Source organism: Panthera tigris, chromosome C1, assembly GCF_018350195.1.
Source record: "Panthera tigris isolate Pti1 chromosome C1, P.tigris_Pti1_mat1.1, whole genome shotgun sequence".
NCBI lineage: Eukaryota > Metazoa > Chordata > Mammalia > Carnivora > Felidae > Panthera > Panthera tigris.
The window spans coordinates 165462836-165482092 of NC_056667.1; the positions used below are offsets into that span (position 1 = coordinate 165462836).

Here is a 19257-nt window from a genome sequence, read left to right on the forward strand (position 1 = left end):
AAGCTAGTGAGAAAAAGTTAAAGGCCAGATTGTGGAAAACTTCAGATACCAGAAAAAGCAACTTGGCCTTTATTACACAATAATTTATTTCTAATTTCATAGTTTAAAGTTTATTTCTTTATTTTGAGAACAAGTGCGAACCAGGGAGAGTCAGAGAGAGAGGGAAACAGAGAATCAGAAGTAGGCTCCATGCGCTGTCAGTGCGAGCCTGATGTGGAACTTGATCTCGTGAACCATGAGATCATGACCTAAGCTGAAATCAAGAGTTCACTGCTTAACTGACTGAGCCACTCAGGTGCCCTTCTAATTTCATAATTTAAAACTGAGGGTCTTGGGGCACCTGGTTAAGCATATGACTCTTGATTTTGGTTCAGGTCATGATATGACAGTCATGAGATCGAACCCCACCTTGGGCTCCACGCTGGGCATAGAACCTGCTTGAGATTCTCTCTCTCTGCCCGTTCCACTGCTCACTTGCTCTCTCTCTCTCTCTCTCTCTCTCTCTTTCTTTCTCTCAAATAAATAAATAAATAATAAAAAAAAATAGAGCTGAGGGTCTTCCAGATATCCATGACAAGTCCTACCTTTTCCTTAACTTGATGGAATTGGACTACCTTGTACAGGATATCCTCATAATCTTGGATTCTCTCTTTCTGTTTTTGATGGAGGTGAATAAGCTCCTTCAGTTGTTGAGACTTCTCTTTCACAGGGGCTCCTTTGCCAGTTAACTCTTCTGATTCTTTTACAATGTATTGAACTTCAACGTTCAGTTGCTAAAGAAGTTGAAAGAAATAAAAGATATCCAGCTTTTAGACAACTTTTTCCTTTATAACTGACTATAGGAAGGTCTCAATCACTATTCTCTCATTTGCTAACTGTTATTTATTGTCAGCCCCACCCCATCCTTGCAAATCCAGGCTTTGTGTTTGATGCTAAGGATACATTATTCTATTCCCATCTTCTTAGAAATTAAAAAAAATTGCTATAAATGCAAAAAACATGTTTCAAAGCTAGGTGGTGAAATAGAAAGTCACATATTTCTGTGGCACACCAAATCCTCCAGTTATCTATTAAATGAATGTATTTTAGATATTTTATGAAGCCATGATCATCTCTGATATTTAATGTAAACTAGAATCAGTATGATAAAAACATCAAGAGAAGACAAGTCTAAAAATACATTGGGGGAATTATTTGTCCCTCATGATAACAGAATGATCAGAATGAACTACCAGCTGAGCAATGTGGTAGATATGCTACTTTAAAAACGGTCATCCCAGAATCCACAAATAGACACCACATGTAGAGAGGGATAAAGCAGCTTCCTTTTCCCTAGGACCACTCAGATACCCCTTGTAGGAATCCAGATTTTGGGATAGAACTTGCAAATGCTGGACAACTCAAAGAAGAAGCCACTATAATGTCAGGGATGGAGCTTATATCCAGGAGAAAAGTAGTGGAAATCATTTAGGCTAAGGAAATACTTTGCAGAAGAGTAGCCTAATAAAGGTCTTCAAGTTGAAATCAAGCATAGGGGCATCAAATATATGCATACCACAGTGACAGAACTAATGAAGCTTGGGAATGGCCCCTGACTTAGAAGAATTTACTCATGCATGCATGTGCAGGGCCACGTGCATGCATACATACACAAAATGCCAGTAGGCATATAACACAAGGTATATCAAAGTAGCTAACATGTAGGCTAATTGAATTTTCTAAGAATTTATAGAAAAGACTTCACCATGGGCTACAATGGTGGGTGTGTGTGTGCGTGTGTGTGTGTGTGTGTGTGTGTGTGTGTGTGTAGGAGGTAGTTTTATGCTATCAGTTTTACCTTTAAAGAATCTGAAATAGGGGTGCTTGGGTGACTCAGCTGGTTAAGTGTCTGACTTTGGCACAAGTCATGATCTCATGGTTCATGAGTTCAAGCCTCGTGTCAGGCTCTGTGCTAACAGCTCATAGCCTGGAGCCTGCTTTGGAGTCTGTGTCTCCCTCTCTCTCTGCCCCTCCCCCACTCATGCTCTCTCTCTGTCTCTCAAAAATAAATAAACGTTAAAAAAATTTAAAAAAAAGAATCTGAAATAGATCTTCCCTAAAGGAATCTTCAGTCTTCTGATTTGGCATTCTTTAAAGCCAACATTTTTGAAGTAGCAACCAACAGCAATGCAGATATCTTAACTTTGCAGTGAAGAACAAGAAGTCAGGCAAGAGGACAGCATGACTGGCAAATATTTTTGACAGCTGTATCAGGTTTAGGAGCGGCAGGAGGTGGAGGGTATGGAATGCATGGGCAGTCTGGGCCTGGGAACATGACTCATGGTTTTATCTCTCATCTTCTGAGGGCTCTCTGAGAGGGAGAATGGGAGAGCACAGAAAGATTCCTGGGAGAGTGGTAGGAATCTGGGGTGCCAGTGAATGGGGATGGTGACATCATAGTGGTGATTTCAAGGACAAAGGGGAGCAGAGCCTCTGTGTCAGAGCTTGCTCACCCTTGTTCTGAGATGTCTTAATCTAAAACATGTCTATAGGGAAATAATTAGAATGAATATATGTGATAGCTTAATGTAAATTCAAATAATCTAAGATAATATATTAGGCATTTTGTAGCCTGAATATTTGTGTATCATCAAATACAGAATAGTGCAGAAAAACAGTAAGAAAAATGTGTTTTTAAAGTGTAATTTTAGGGGTGCCTGGGTGGCTCAGTTGGTTGAGAGTCCGACTCTTGATATCAGCTCAGGTCATGACCTCATGGGTCACGAGATGGAGCCCCATATCAGGCTCTGCGCTGACAGCACGGGGCATGCTTGGAATTCTCTCTCTCCCTCTCTCTCTCTGCTCCTCCTCTGCTCTAGTGTGGGCACATGCACTTTCATTCTCTCTCTCAAAATAAATAAACAAACATTTAAAAAATAAAAATAAAGTGGAGCTTTAGACAAACCATGCTTTTGTTTAAAAAATAACAATTCACCAGTCTGTTAAAATTAGTTAGGTAAATCTCAACTGAACAGTTTTTGATTTTTTTTTTCCCATTCACCCAAGTCCATCAATCTGTTTCTTCACCTGGAGGTGAGGCTTCATTTCATTCCATTTTTTCTGTAGACCTAAAATGGTCTGGAGGCTCCCTCCAAGGTCAAGTGCAGACACAGGCATAAGTGCTTCCTGAAGAAGTTTTAAGTTGTAAGTGGTCTGAAATATATATTAGATAGTTATGTGTTTATGTTCTTGGACACCATTGGCAATCCAGTGATGACTGGTGCATCATCAAACTTTTCAGTCCCCATGAAAACACTCACTACCTCAAGTGATTCTGTGGTCCTAAACTACCAACGAACAAAAGCACAGGCCCTGGGTTTCCTTTACTTTGTTTTGTTTTGTTTTGTTTTGTTTTGTTTTGTTTTGTGGTAAAATACACATAACAAAATTTACCATTTTAAACAGTTGCCAATTGTGCAGTTTTGTGGCATCAGGACATTCACATTGCTGTGCATCGATCGCCACCATCTCCAGAACTTCTTGCCATCCCAAATAGAAACCCCATACCCATTTACCAGGAACTTCCATTCCCTCCTTCCCTCAGCCCCTAGTAACCTCTATTCTGCTTTCTCTCTTTACGAATTTGACGACTCTGGGTACCTCCTGTAGGTGGGATCATACAACATTTACCCTTTTGTGACTGCCTTATTTCACTTAGCATCATGTTTTACAGTCTCTTCTATGTTGCAGTGTACATCAGAATTTCATTCCTTTTTAAGACTTAATGATATCCATGCATGTTCCTGTACCTTTCTAAGTTGTTCTTTGAATGCTCCCCACTGCTGTTTCACAGGTTTGCTTGCTGTGGCTTTAAGTTGCCATGTCATCCGAAGGTGGCTGAGTTCTTCTCTTTCTGCCTTCTGGCTTTCCATAGTGTTCTCCATAAAGTGCACTTCATTTTTCACATTTAGTATTTCATTCTTTTTTGCCTGTTAAATTAACAATCCATATAATGGCTTTTCTTCCCCAAGAGACACAAAATTTTTGTATACACTCTTTTAGGAGACAAACACTTGATCATGGCCACCACGGAGCATGGTTCTGAGATCAAGACAAATCTGGAATGCTTGTGTAAAGGCACAGTGGGGCTCTCAGAACCTCTGGTCTATGCTTGGACACCAGGTCCTGAGTACTTTAAAATCCAGTAGTGTTTGACTCCCCACCCTCTCCACCCCTAGCCAGAGTCTGGTTATTTCCTGGGGCTTAAGGGGTGATTAAATGAGTGTCAGGATCCAGAAATGTTGAAGTTAAGATTATTTGAATGCATAAGTTTTGAAGTATATTCTATCTTTTATTTTAACATTGTAAATAATGTTAAATAACTCATTAGAATATGTCAAAGTCTCAGCATCAGGAAATATGAGGGGTCTGCCTTTCTCTTTCAACTATCCCATTGTATATACTACAGTTATTTCAAATTTTCTTTGTGAGCAGTTCTTAAAGCTACTCCCTTTTGTAAGAACTGAAATGTACATCTATATATCTCTGTATTTTTATCTCTATTATGCACCTATAATACACAGCAGAACCCATCCTAAACGATATTTTTTAAATCCCTGCTATAAATAAAGTTAGGGTATCTTTCACATATTATTAAGAAACTATTAGTCAGAATCACAACATCTAAATTCAGAGTCCTCTTCATTTCTACATGTCCAATTTCTACATGTTCTGGTTGCCTGATTTGAAAGCCTATAAACAATGGTTTTATACAGGGGAAATTCAATTGCAGTCAGAAGAATAAAAGAAGTAAAGAGTAAAACCATGTACTTTTTTGTGAGTGCAAACATTAAAAAAAATGCAGAAGAATATTTAGTTGACAAAACAATGGCTTTTTACTTTGATGGCTAGCCTTTCTCAATAAATCCTTGAATTTCTCAGGAGCAAATGTGCATAGATTTCTATACAGTAAAATCTTGGTTTGCAAGCGTAATTCATTCTGGAAACATGCTTATAATCCAAAGCACTTGTATATCAAAGCCAACTTCAAGAACCATTGGCTCAGTTGTGATCATGTGACATTCGGCATCACGTCCTACTTGTACTCCAAGACATCACTTGTTTATCAAGTTAAAATGTATTAGAAATGTTTGCTCATCTTGTGGAACACTTGCAGAACAAGTTACTCATAATCCAAGGTTTTACTCTAATCACAATTACAGCTAGGGATCTAGAAGTCAAGGGATCTTTTAGATTGTAGTCAGAAGACAGTGTCATGAATGTGTGCTGGAGTATTTTAACTGACCATCTTATTTCTAAATTATTTTAAATGACATTAATATTTCACATTTATATTTTTACATTAATTTAGACATTATAAAGTGCCAATTAATTACAAAAGAATATAATTGCAAGTTCTAAATAAGATCTCGCCTATGAATTTGGGGATTCAGAAATAAAATGATATATGCTGTAACTATGGTTAACAAGATGATAATATATCATGAAAGATATCCGACAACTTCAGCAGAACCCATCCCGAACAATATTTTTTTAAAAGATGCTATAAATAAAGTTAGGGTATCTTTCACATATTATTAAGAAACTATTAAGCAAAATATAATATATAATTTAATGTAAACTTGGAAATTGCAGCATATCAATGTCGACTATAATCAGCAAGGTATGATTCTAGTGAGGCCTGGAAAAGGGAGTGCACAGTAGTATTTGTGCTATCTAGCTAGCAGGATTCAAGAAGAGTGATTATGTACTTGGCAGACTTGAGTATTTTGACCACTCACCAAGATTAAATAATTTGCCCAAGGTCTAGTTAGTAAACACGCTACTCATTCTACTTCTGTTTAGGGGCATGGAAAAAATTGCCATAATCTTATCTAATAGGGTACTAAATTACCCATTTTCCATTTGGATTCAGGCACAATGAATGGTGTGTCTTGTTTTCCAGACACGTTGATAACAGGAAGGCAGTATCCTGGATAGCATCCTTGATATTCACTGCTATATATTAGTAAATTAGCACTTTCATTAACATGTCTGCCCAGAGTTCTCACATAAATCAATTTCTCTGATCTTGATGATTTTTTAGATGAACTGAAAAATTTTCGGTGTCAACCTTGAAAAGATGAGCCACAGCAACCCAATCAAGAGCAGAACATTCAGTGGAAAATGCCAGCAGGCCTTCTTCCTCTTTAGCAACCACAAACTGGTTACCACATTTCAACAATAATGTTTGTTTAAAATCCTGATGGTCCAAAAAATATGAAGAAATTAAAACTGTGTTTTACTTGCTTTACCAATGATTTCCTATCTCAGAATGTTACTGAACCAATAAAGTTAACTATTATGTGGATCTTAATTCTTACCAGTAAGGAAGAATTTTATTATATGACAGTTTTTAAGGACCTTGAGGTAAAGCATGTGTTTTATACATAATGTCTGATATTTGATGAATATTCACCAGTCCTGCCAACACAGGGCTACATGACTGGAAACCAAGAGAAAAAAGTAGACAACAGAAACAACTCCAGGCTCAGATGTTGGAGTTAGCTGACAAACACTTTGAAATACCCATGATTAATATGATCAAGAGAGTACAGGACAGATGTAGAGAGGACAGGAGAGATAATTGCATTGGTAATTGAAATCTAATTAAAAAAAAGATACAACTGGAAATTTCATAACTGAAAAGTAAATTTCTGAAATGAAGTCATAATAAAAAGGATAGACAAAAATGCAATTTGCAAATATTTGAATTCCTTCTGGGTGTAAATTAGAGAAGTACACAATTAAGAGACTAAAGACTATATAACGAACAAAGTAAAAATGTGAAAGGTGACAGATCAATAGATAATCATGTTCTAAATGTTCCAAATGAAAAAATCACTTAATTAGTTTTTACAGTAAGCACCCGTACAACATAAGAACATGGGCGAATTGCTTAGCAAGTTTTCTCTGATGCTTAAGAATAGTATTAGATAAATCAGCACTATAAATACTTTTTTTCCCCACATAGACTTAATAAGAATGGTCTTCAAACCACGAAGGTTGAGCTAGAGAAGATAAAGAGTTGCTCAGAGTGATGAGAAGAGTTACAGAACCTAATTCTTCCAGATGAATTCAGTCTCCAGACTGAGATTGATCACATTTCAGAGCACTGGGAAAATTGCAGATGTCAGTTATCTTTGCAAATCTACAGAAAATAAGAAAAGTGCCAGAAAGTTAGAGAAAGGAGAATGCCCTGGTTTTCACAAGGGGGAAGAGGATGGACTACATAATTTACAGATTGGTAAGCCCTACATTGATAATCAGTGCAGTGACTTCATCATCGATCAAGAAGCTTGTAAGCACTTTGGGAAGAATTCCCTGATCACAAGGAGTCAACCTGATTTATGTCAAATTATACTTATGTAATGGATAGGATACTTTGTAGGCAGACCTTTCTTTGAGCTGTCTGTCTCACTACAGACTTAGGAAAAAAGTTGTGAATTAATGGTTGAAATAAAGTACTATTGGAAGTATCTGGGATTGTTTAAAAAAACTGTCTAATCAAGCAATTGCTGAATGGGTTGGGACGTCAGCTTGCCCCATAGACACTTTTATTAAAGGTCTACTTGCAGCCATAGAAGGCCTACTTATAAAATATATAGACTTAAACTTAGAAAAGATGGCTAATGTAGTAGATAGCAGGGTCAAGTTTACTTTAATAAGATGGAATCATAGGTAAAATGAAATTAAATAGTAATAAATAAATATAAAGGCCCACATTTGTATATGAAAGATAAATGCTTGACCAATATAAGATGGGAGTGATCTAGCTTGGCAGGAATTGCAATGAAAATGTAATGGGAGTTGTATTTGATCACAAGCCTAATATGAATCAGCAAAGTGAAATTATTGCTAAAAATGCTAGCATAGTCTTAGGTCTCCTTAGTAAAAAATGATGTCCACTTTGTTGTACTTTGTGTTGATGTTGTACCTCACTTTTTGGTTACATTTCATGAATGATTTTGGCAAACCATAGAAAATTCTGGGAGGGATAATTAGGATGCAGAGAGAAGTGAAACTGTCTCACAAATGATGGAAAGGATTTATATGTGGGTAGCTGCCTAAAAAACTCAGATTAGACATAGCAACTGTTTTCAATGTTTGAAGGACTTACATGTGTAAAAAGAATGAAATGTGATTTTTTTTCCCCCTGTGTAGCTACAGAGGGTCAGAAACCGATACAAAGACAGATTTGGCTTAACATTAAAAAAAAAAAAAAAGGTTTCTAGTAGCTGGGATTTTGTAACAATGACATGAGCAGTTTCATTAGGAAGATACTTGAGGCATTAAAGGAGAGTTGGAGTAGCTATTTTTTAAAACTCTGTAGAGAACTTTATCAGCCACAGGTTGATATAAAGATTCTAGGGTATTTTACAAATACAACTTAACTAAAATTTAGAGTACATTTCTAAATATAATGGAGCTTCACTATGGAAAGATCTGCTATGGTATGAAATTTTTCAAAATGATGATTCATCCTAGATATTGTCTTAAGCTCCTGGAAATTTTGTAAAGACCTTGTTACATATTCTCAAAATAACACAGAACTTTTGCATGAACCTCTACTGAGGTCTCTGTGTAATAGTGGCAATGTTGTATTTGGATGACAGTCACTCTTTCTTCTTAGTAGTTAAAATAGCCTTCATTATATCTGTGTGGATGGAACTAGAGGGTATTATGCTAAGCGAAATTAGTCAGTCAGAGAAAGACAAATATCATATGACTTCACTCATATGAGGACTTTAAGATACAAAACAGATGAACATAAGGAGAAGGAAGCAAAAATAATATAAAAACAGGGAAGGGGACAAAACACAAGAGACTCTTAAATATGGAGAATAAACAGAGGGTTATTGGAGGGGCTGTGGCAGGGGGGGTGGGCTAAATAGGTAAGGGGCAAAAAGGAATCGACTCCTGAAATCACTGTTGCACTAGATGCTAACTAACTCGGATGTAAATTAAAAAAAAAATTAAATTAAAAAATAAATAAAAATAAATAAATAAAAATCCATCCTTACTGAAAAAATAGCCTTCATTATAAATTAATAGGAAGTCTAAGACCAAATAAGCATGTAAATTCTGAGCTTTAGGACTGTTCTAGGTTGAATAAAGCTAAAACAAACAAACAAACAAAAAAACTTCCTAAACCAGCAAGGTTGATTAGCAGACAGTTGAACTTGAATTTATGATTTTGACTTTGATAGTAATCCTTGCAGAAGGTGTGACACATTTAATATCATTCTTACCATATTTATTAAATTAAGGAACTCAAGTCCTAGGTCTTGAGTTAAAAAGCTCCTGTTTAAAAATAGCTGCCACTGCTTTTCAGCTGAGTCAAACTGACACTTGGATTCAGCATCATCCTCTTCCTTCCGTGGGATTTCAGTTTGGTAAAACTCCTTTAGGCTCTGACACTGCTCCTCTAGCTTAAAAAAATGAGAATATAAATGAAAATTAAAAACACTTAAAAACATTTTTTAAAGTTTATTTATTTATTTTGACAGAGAGAGTGTGCACACATGTGTGCACGTGCACCAACAACAACACACACATGATCGGGGGAGGGGCAAAGAGAGAGAGAGAGAGAGAGAGAGAGAGAGAGAGAGAGAGAGAATCCCAAGCAGTCTCCGTGCTGTCAGTGCAGAGCCCGATGCAGAGCTTGAACTCATAAACCGTAAGATCATGACTTGAGCTGAAATCAAGAGTCCAATGCTCAAGAAACTGAGGTACTCAGGCACTCCTTAAAAACATTTTTAAAGAAAAATAACAGTAGATTCTAATAAAAGCCTATTTAAAAATCAAATGGAAATGACATTTCAGAATTTTTTATTTTATTTATTTATTTATTTTTAACGTTTATTTATTTTTGAGACAGAGAGAGACAGAGCATGAACAGGGGATGGTCAGAGAAAGAGGGAGACACAGAATCTGAAACAGGCTCCAGGCTCTGAGCTGTCAGCACAGAGCCCGACGCAGGGCTTGAACTCACGGACCGCGAGATCATGACCTGAGCCAAAGTCGGACGCTTAACTGACTGAGCCACCCAGGCGCCCCAAACATTTCAGAATTTTTTAAATAGTTATTCAATATTGTCAATTAACTGAAAAGTCATGCAAATCTATTTAGGTTGTTGACAGACAGGAGTACCCCTCAGTAGCAAATTAAGCTGACAAGTTTGTTACCTATAAGACCTACTTACCATAGCCAAAACCATATTTATGTATTATATATGTGCATGTTTTGCAATTGGGGACAATTAATGTCAAAGACCAGGGTGGCCCCATTTAAAGCTGAGTTTTATAATTCAGAAGAAAGACATATGACACACATACACACATACAACCAGGGAATACAAATCAGAAAGAAATAAATAAATATAAGCCTGTGAAAAATTATTTGTGATTATTAATCACAATTTCTAATCAGTGATAAACCAGAATAAAAAGTACAATTACTAATTTTCTGTGCAAGTATTAATATTAAACTGCCTCAGGAGCTAATCTTACTAAGGTATATTACTTCACCTGCCTAAAATTTTATTTCCTCATTTGGTAACCAATGCTAGCAATACTAGATTATTTTAAATCACTGTCTTTGATCAGAGCTTATATAAAACCAAATGCACCTGCAGAACTATGGATTAACAGGTAATTGGATAATGTAGAAATAGTAGAAAATTTTTGACACAAGCTTTTATGCATTAAATTAATATTTAATAGCCAATAGGATGAGACTGAAAGAGCAATCTAACAGGGAGAGAAATTTCAGGCAATGGTTAGTCACTATATTTTAAAGGCATTAACATCATCCTTCATCTAAATGAACTTAATAGGTGAGCCTGCAAATGTGCTCAGAAACAGTTCTATTCTCATTTCCCATATTCCATTTATTCATGCTTCTGTTTTGCTGATGCTTCTTTCCTTAGCCAAGAATGATCTTTCCTTAATTTTCTGCTCCTACCTATGCTTCATGAACTAGTTAAAATGCTACCTCCTCCATGGAGTCTTTTAAGATTCCCTAGTAAGAATTAAGCATTTATTTCCTTGGGTTCCCAAAGATAGTTCTGGGAGAAAGAGAACCATAAGCAAATTATCATAACAAAAAAACAAGTATACACAGAGGGACCACCAACTCTACACAGAGTAAATAGGGAAGAACTTCCCAAAGGAAGTGGCATTTGATCTGTGTCTTTCAGAATTGTCCAGGGTGAGAGGGAGTAGAAGGAGATCCCAGATGGAAGGAATAACATGTGCAAAAGCACAGGTGTGAAATAACATGTGCAAAAGCACAGGTGTGAAAACACTGACTGGTTCAGAGCATGATAAAAGCTCTTAGTGTGAATGAAGTTCAGGTTGCATAAGCTGATCGGTTAAGAAAGAAGCTAGAGGGATCACTGTGGCAGGATAAAACTGGCCAGCAGGTTTCAGCTTGGTTTCTGCTGTAACCAACACGATGTGACAGATTCTCATTAGTGTGAAACAACCGATAGCTATCACAATGATTCAGAATCAGCATGACAACTATCAGTACTTCTATCAGTGTCAATTTGATGGGCTGTCTGTAATGTACAACTCTAAAAACATAAACTTTAATTCATCCTCTTTTTCCAACTTCTCAAAAAAGCCTTGAATGTAAGTAAGTACAGGAATTCCCTTGAATCAGTACTAGTTTATGTTTTGGATAAGTGATAAACTTTAATACTTCATCCATTTTTGGTAAAGGTATTTATACTTTGTTTCACAAATTAAATTTTTCGTAGTGTCTGAATGCCAGGAGGTAATCCAATCAGATATGCTTTAGAATGACCGTTTTCTGAAAGGAGTGTAGGGGAGAATTAAAGGAGGCAGAGAGAACAGATAGAAGACAATTTCTTTAAGCTGAGCAAGAGATGATGGGGGCTTGAACCAAGAAAGAGGAGGCACAAGTAGAGGGGAGGGGGATTCAGAAATCTTTTAGGTTGCCCCTATACATAAACAAGGGATAGCATGGCCTTTGATATAGGAAAAAAAACAAAAGGGAGGAGACTGGGGATTGAACTTCAGCTTCCATGTTTACTAGCTGTTTGATCTTGGATACCTAACTTCTCAGTTTCAGTTTCCCCCATTTTTAAAGTAGGCATAATAGTAACTAAACATAGAAATGTTATAAGGATTAAATGAAGTCAGGAATGAAAAGCATGGGGCCTTGTACAAAACATGTGCTCCGAGAGAGAGAGAGGGCTCAGAAAAGACTGTGAAGTTTCTACCTTGGACTTTTGAAAAATGACAGGGTCATTTATGCCAAAATACAGAAGAAAAACATATTTGAAAAGGAGACAACTGGTTGTGTTCAGGAGCCTATAGGAAACACAGGTCATTAGTATGATTAGAAGTTGAAAGCATTGATCTGGGGCTCAGACAGCTGGGGCTGAGAAACTGTTTTTTGTTATTGGTGAATTGAAACCATAGGTGGGGATGCAAATTTTGCAGGGAAAGTATATAGAATGTCCAAAAGAGAGAGCACAGGTAAGAGCTCCATGATCCACCACACTTCAGGAACAGAAAACCAAATGAGGAAGAAGGAGAAGGAACAGATAAAGAAGTAGACAAGATGATGTCACTTATATGAATTATCCAAATAAAGTTAATCTATAGAGACAGAAAGCAGATCAGTGGTTGCTTGAGGCTGAGGGCTGGAAGCCAGGATTGACTAAAAATATGCACCAGGGCTCTATTTGTGGTGATGGAAATATATATATACCAACACTGGAGTGCAGTGATGCTTTGCACAACTCTGTAAATATACTCAAAATCATTACACTCTAAAGTAGGTGAATTTTACCCTATGTAAATTATACTTCAACAAATCTGTCTTTTAAAAAGTCATGGGAGGTGAGAGTGAGTTATTTAAATAAATGTGGCAGAAAGATCAAGCGGGGTGAAGACTGAAAATACACCATGTCATTTGTCAACTGGTAAGTTGCCAGGACAGAACAGGGAAGACACTAGAGGCAGTGGGGTGAGGCTTGGGGAGCAGGCAGAGACAAGAAGTGTCATCTTCCCATTCTAGAAGTGCAGGTGTGAAGAGAAGGAAAAGTACAGAGTGACAGCCTTGGTGAGGGCAAGACCATTGGGCATAGATACAGACCAAAGAGAAGGAAGCAACAGAAAAAAGCAGATTTGAACAATTAGAGGATGGGTCTAGCTGAAGCTAGATTCTGAAGGATGTAGGTGTGTACAGGGAGAGACTGATGACTGATTTGTGTTAGGCACAAATAGAGACTTCATGTTATTGGCAAATGGAGGGTGAGTGAACATGTCAATAGGTTTGGAAGTCCAAGGAGGTCAAGACCGTTAGGCTCGATGGTCTTGTTTTTCTTCAGTCACATATGAGGAATAGGCATTGGCTGAGATTTAGGGATGTAAACTGGAGTAAGATGTTTGAGAATTGCTACTGAATGGGCACCAACTAGGGAGCATATGGGGGACCCAAGCAGAGACCCACAAATTGTAATGGTACCAATCAGCACAACAGTATGATTTTCCACAGACTCCTGTGGAAGCTTGGAAGTGGAAGCTGAGTAAATAGAGTGTTGTACTGATCTAGAATTGGGAATTGGCAGTGTAGGTCAGGGTAGAAGGCAGGGAGTTGACAGCATGGGGAGCAGGCTGGAAATGAGTAAGCAGGAGCCGGTGAGGAGAGAAGGCCACCCTGAGGGTGTAGGAGGGTGACAGACTGAGGAGCACTGCCAAGATGAGAAGGACAGAAGGCTCCACCAGGGTGGAGAACAGATTTGGTGAAGGCAGGGAGGATGAAAGGGCATGAGGTCCTTCTGAGAACATGTTTCTTACAAAGCTAAGGTTCCAGCCCTAGAGAGACTCCTGGTTACGAAGGCCAGGGTGGCCATGGAAATAGATGCTGAACTAGAAGCCAAGCAGGTGCATTTTGGCAATGAAGACACAGAAAACAGCCCTTCTTTGTACTTTCTCCACCATTTCAAGTTTCAAGCAAATATGTTCATCAACTGGATAATCCTGTCAATTGTAATACCTTTGCCCCAAACCATGAGGGTTCAGGGCTAAGAAATGACAAAAGGAGGAGGAGAGAGGTGGAAAAGGTATTACCTGAGATTTGCAGGGACCGGGCATGGCCTTTCTCCAGAGTGGTGAGAATTGAGAACATTGCAAAATGAGAACTGATGGAGGAAATGTGCTTAGACAGGACGGTGGCCGTAGGAGGGAAGGGTGTCAGTGGGAAAATTGAAATCGAGCATGCTCCCTAACTTTGGTTGGCTCTACCTCCTGCTAGGCCAGTACCCACCTCCCTGAAAGCAGCAGGGTCTGTGTGCACCTGTGTGCACTGCCACCAGAGTTAAATGAGGTGGGACCCTAGCACTTTTCCATTACTGATGTCATCTTCCAGAGACTGAGACCTTTGAGAGAGGGAATGTTGGTCTACTAGACAGGATTTTACAGAACCTCTGGTACAACCCTATCAAAATAGTGCCTCAGAGGAAGCTCTCAGAGAAAACTCGTTAAGAGGCATCAAACAAGACAGATCTGAGAGTGGACCCAAACGCCCGTAATTTCTGATTCTGTATATGTATTTTAAATGAATCACACTAATTGCTCGAGTATTCAAAAAGATCCATGGTAGAAGGCAACTTATTTTTAAATAATTTTGTTCTATGTTTAGGATATTGTAAATGTTTGTAGGCCACAGTAGAAAGTGTTCCGATACAACCACTTTGCTTATTGTGAATATATCTACACCTACACACTTGCATTATTTTTTAGTAAAACAACTTACTCTTTGAGTCCTTGTATGGTGCCTTGCTGAATAAAGAGCTTGTAAGTGAGTACATGCATGGGACTGGAGGACATGGACCCACCCACCAGGGCTTCCATCCCCAGAGAAAGCAGGAAGATGGGCAGAGGCCACCTTGCTGACGAAGGTCAGCATATAGGCACCGTACCTCCTCTGATGACTTTAGAAATGCCACATAAGTTTGCAGGACTTGTGACCTGGAGCTGATGCTTCGCCCAAGTATTTTTAATTCTTCCTCTAGCCATTTAGCTTTAGAAGAAAGCAATGCCACTTCGTCAGGTTCAAATTCATTTTTCTCTGTCATAAGTTTTGTAGCTGCTTCTAATTCTTGTGCTGTCTCCTATGGAAGCCAAGCACAGGGGGTCAGAAGCTGACAGGGGAATCATGAACATTCACATTTCATTACCTGCTGTACACCATCTATTACAATTATTAATTGGACTCAGACCAGCTCTCCTCAATGAAAGAAAGGCACAACTTTCAAAATTAAAAAAAAAAAAAAAGAAAAAGTCATCTTAAAATGAAAACCATTTCAAACCATTCTCTCACTCTGTCAGCTCCACTTCTTATTTAGAGCATTTATTTTCTGTGTCACAAATAGAAGAAAGGTTAGTATGAAAAGTTACAAAACCAAATGGCAGATATGTTTTAAATAATTTATATAATAATTATACACAAGAATGGCTTTATGAATTTAACAATAGCTCTAGCAAATACTTAAACTAATTTTGTTATACAAGAGATGGCAAGTTAATAGAAATTGTTTACTCCTTTTTTAATTTATAAAATAAAGGCATGTCAATTATGCAGTCTTATTTAAGTCTTGATCTAGAAGGGTTTTTAAACAAATGTAGGGGAAATGTTACATATGAAATCTAAACAGCCTAAAGGGTTACTCTTCTGTGTTTTGTTTTGGGTGCAATTTCTGGCAGTAAAATCTCACTGATAAAATGGATAAACAGGTATTGTAGACATTACATATACAATTGACCCAGAAAGAACCATGTAAAATTTTACATGAGACTAAGCTAGGAATCAAGCAAAAACCAAAGAAAAAAGCTTCACTGTCATTACAGCAAGGAGGAATTGCTTCCCTGCTTGTATTTAATATGCTTCCCAAGTACTGCATTGAATGAAGCTAATTTTCATTTCCAAGTGTTGCGTCCAGATAGCACTCTGGGTAGGAGGAAGCAGGGGAGTTTCTCCCACGTAATTTCCTTGTTCCTTCTAAAATTTTGAAAATAAAACAATGAAATTGAATTCAGACATACGTTTTATTTTAAACATTTTAAATAATGAGTAAAAAACACTCCATTAAAAAAAAATCGGCTTGTCTGTGACTTCCCGAACATGATGAAGGTTCTTTGGCTTAGAACCAATGGAGTAACAAGGCCATTGCCTACTGACTTGGGTGAGCCAGGAGAGGTGCTAGACTTACCTTCCTAAACACCCATTGGGGCAGACTGGGACTCAGGGCAGATGAGAGCCACTAGCTAGAATATTTGACCTAAGTGTCATGTGAAAGGGGTAAGGGGGAGCTAGAGAAGATGTTAAGAAGAGGAGGGTATTTTCTGTCCCTGAACATTGGGTTTGCAAACAAGATTGTGTTTTTATTTGCTTTCTGGAATCTTGCATTAATGCATGTTGCTTCTGGTAATTTTCTTTTGTAACTTACTCTAGCAGAAAATCACAAATAGTCTTAGAGAAGCACTCTCCCTTGCCTCCTCTGGCCTCCCAAAAGGAGTTGCTAACATCTCCCCGGCAAGGAAAAGGGGCCAAATGAGTGTTTAATACCAGGTTACAAAGTTTTAGTGAGCTCAACGCCCTAATAAATGCACATTGAAGTATAAGTAATTTAGATGCACACAATAGAAGTTTTAAGCCATTATTTGCCACAATATTTAGAATTATAACCCTCAAAAGAGCTAGCATTAAGTTCTATAGCCACTGAATATAAAGAAAAGAAATCATATTTATAAAATCATAACCATAATAATAATTCCTATTTAATTTACCTTAGCTTGAATATCTAGTTCCAAATATTTACTCAAAATCTTCCCTGATTCAGAAAGGCTGGAACCGACATCCATTGCATTGGAAAGTACTGGACTGATTTTCTGAATTGACGTTTCCACCTTTACCAGTAAAGAATATATTGCAGTGTTAGTAATATATATTTGCATACATGTTTGCATATGTATAGAAAACATAAATTCTACCCCATATTCCCATTGTATTTTAAGTGGGTATACCAATTTTCATCTAAAAACAGTTTTAAATATTTTAGAATTTTGTGTTTAAATTAATAATGTTGCTCTTCATATGACATAATACTATTGACCCACCAACAGAGGGCATATAGACATACATTTATTAACAGACATGTATTTTATTAACAGCAATGAGATATAAATAATCATCCATATCTTCTAAGAATTTATTATCTATATTTCCTAGAAAGGATAATGTGCTTGCTAACACATCATCAGAGATGAATTTATCTGATTAATTAACTCACAATCATCTACTGTAAGTTGAATGGGGCCCAGTTTACAGGCACATCTTGAAGTAAAGGTCCAAGGCCTGGGTAACCTATGGGTCGCTATATTTAGGGACACTGGGATAGCACCAAACCCTGTATATGTGACAGTAAAATACAGGGACATGCTTAGGCCATTTAACTGATGAACGTGGGGGACTATGACTTGATTTCCAGTACACATGAATCAATGAAAAAGCAGGCTTTAAAGGATTCTATTCCATCCAAGTTGCGTTCTTCATCTCCTGGTTCTAACTAGAGTCCATGCTTTCCATTGTCAAATTGGCTCTGAATTGGCAGAAAGACAAAGAGCAACAGTTGTCTGAGTTCCTACTGTGTTGCCCACCACCACCAAATTAGCTTGAGTCTCAAGCTCTAGAGAATGTGGCACCACAGCTGCTGCCATATTTGGAATCTCCCTGGACCCAGGCATCAGAACAAGGCTCAAATTCCCAAGTTGCTTGATCAATAAAGGTGGGAAGGCAATTTAGACAGAGACACAGTTAATTAATGCCCTCTCCTGTGAGGCCTACTAATTCTACTTGTTTGAGTCAGGCACAGGAGTCCACTGTATCGGATGAAGACATCATTGAAAATCTGAGACCCAGTGTGGGTAACAAGGTTCATTAACATTAATGTCATTGAGATATTACTAGTTTTGCTGTATGTCCCAGCTACAGATAAGTAATTTTTTAATTTAGTCAAATAGTAGTTGCCTGGTTTTCTTCCTCTTTGAAAACAGGAAATAAAGTTTTCCTGTACTAAGCCATTGCCTCCACTCTGAGAAGACGATTTTCACATCTGTTTTTATTCAGAATGGCCATGTCCTTTGTACTGGTCTATTTCAATAAAGTATGATAACAACAATTTGTTCTGGAAATCTCTGAGACATCATTTTTGGTATTTATCTGCTGTCCTTGTGTTGTACAATACCATGTTACCTGAAATTTGTGCATATTGGAACTGAACCATGTTCCAATATGGTGTTCCAACACCAAACCATGTAAAACAAGGACACACAATCTCAACATGCACACATTTCAGTTCTGCATAAGGCAAAAACTGCCTTTGTGTACCTGTGTTCAGGGCTAGCATGGCAGGTAGGATTACATGTCAAGTTTTAGCAACCTGGGACAGGAATGGTTGATGAGCAATAGTGAAGTACAACTCTATGTTGTTCAATTATAAAACCCAATGAGGAACCTAAGAGAAGCCAAAGAAGACCCACCACTATCTGCCCGCCATGCACCCCATGCTGCGGTTGCCATACCATCTAGTAACAGCAGGTAAGGAGTTGCATCTAATTAGTAGCTAAAGGAGGACACGTTTAAGAAACTACCTTCTTCAGGTGGCCCTCCACTGAGGCAGTTAATTGCTGTTTCTTAAGAGCAAATTCCTTGTGCGCTGAACACTGTTTGGTCAGATGGTCCACTCGTCTCTGAATGCATCCCATCATCTCATGGACTCCGGTTATCTGAGAGCTGAATGGAACCAGTCAGTTGTTAGTTCACTCCACCTTGATACAGAAGCCCCATGAGCAAGGAACATTTGAAAGTGGATCTGCTCTTTCAAGATAGGGATGAGTTGATAAAAGTTATCAAGCTTCAGGCTTTAGGATAACAGAAGTTAAGTAAAACCAAATTATGTTCCTTTGTTTAAATCAGTTGGTCCTGAGGGAAAAGATGAGTTATGGGTTTTTGCAACCAGGTCTAGTATTTTCTAAAGGTTTACTTTTTAATATTTCTCTAAAATATTTTGAGAACCCTATGGCAAAAAACACAGTATGTTTGCCAAGAGTTTTCCTGGGGGTATTATTTAAAAGCTTCATTTATCTAAAGATGCTCTTCGAATAGAAATGTGGATCAACC

At 37.8% G+C, this 19257-nt stretch overlaps 1 protein-coding gene across 3 annotated transcripts in view; it reads right to left on the reverse strand.

Moving 5' to 3' along the window:
- The window catches only part of CCDC141 (coiled-coil domain containing 141), a 226154-nt gene that overhangs the window by 42433 nt on the left and 164464 nt on the right, over positions 1-19257 (reverse strand). For 2 of the 3 annotated variants that reach the window (XM_007083895.3, XM_042994800.1), the window contains exons 10-16: positions 18729-18870; positions 16866-16985; positions 14999-15190; positions 9291-9470; positions 3789-3968; positions 3067-3192; positions 585-773 (exon numbers count right to left, since the gene is read on the reverse strand). In XM_007083895.3, coding sequence (XP_007083957.2) covers positions 585-773; positions 3067-3192; positions 3789-3968; positions 9291-9470; positions 14999-15190; positions 16866-16985; positions 18729-18870 — 1129 coding nt within the window. Of the gene's footprint in view, positions 1-584; positions 774-3066; positions 3193-3788; positions 3969-6036; positions 6113-9290; positions 9471-14998; positions 15191-16865; positions 16986-18728; positions 18871-19257 lie in introns of those variants that run through there. The other variant, XM_042994801.1, reaches the window with a different exon arrangement.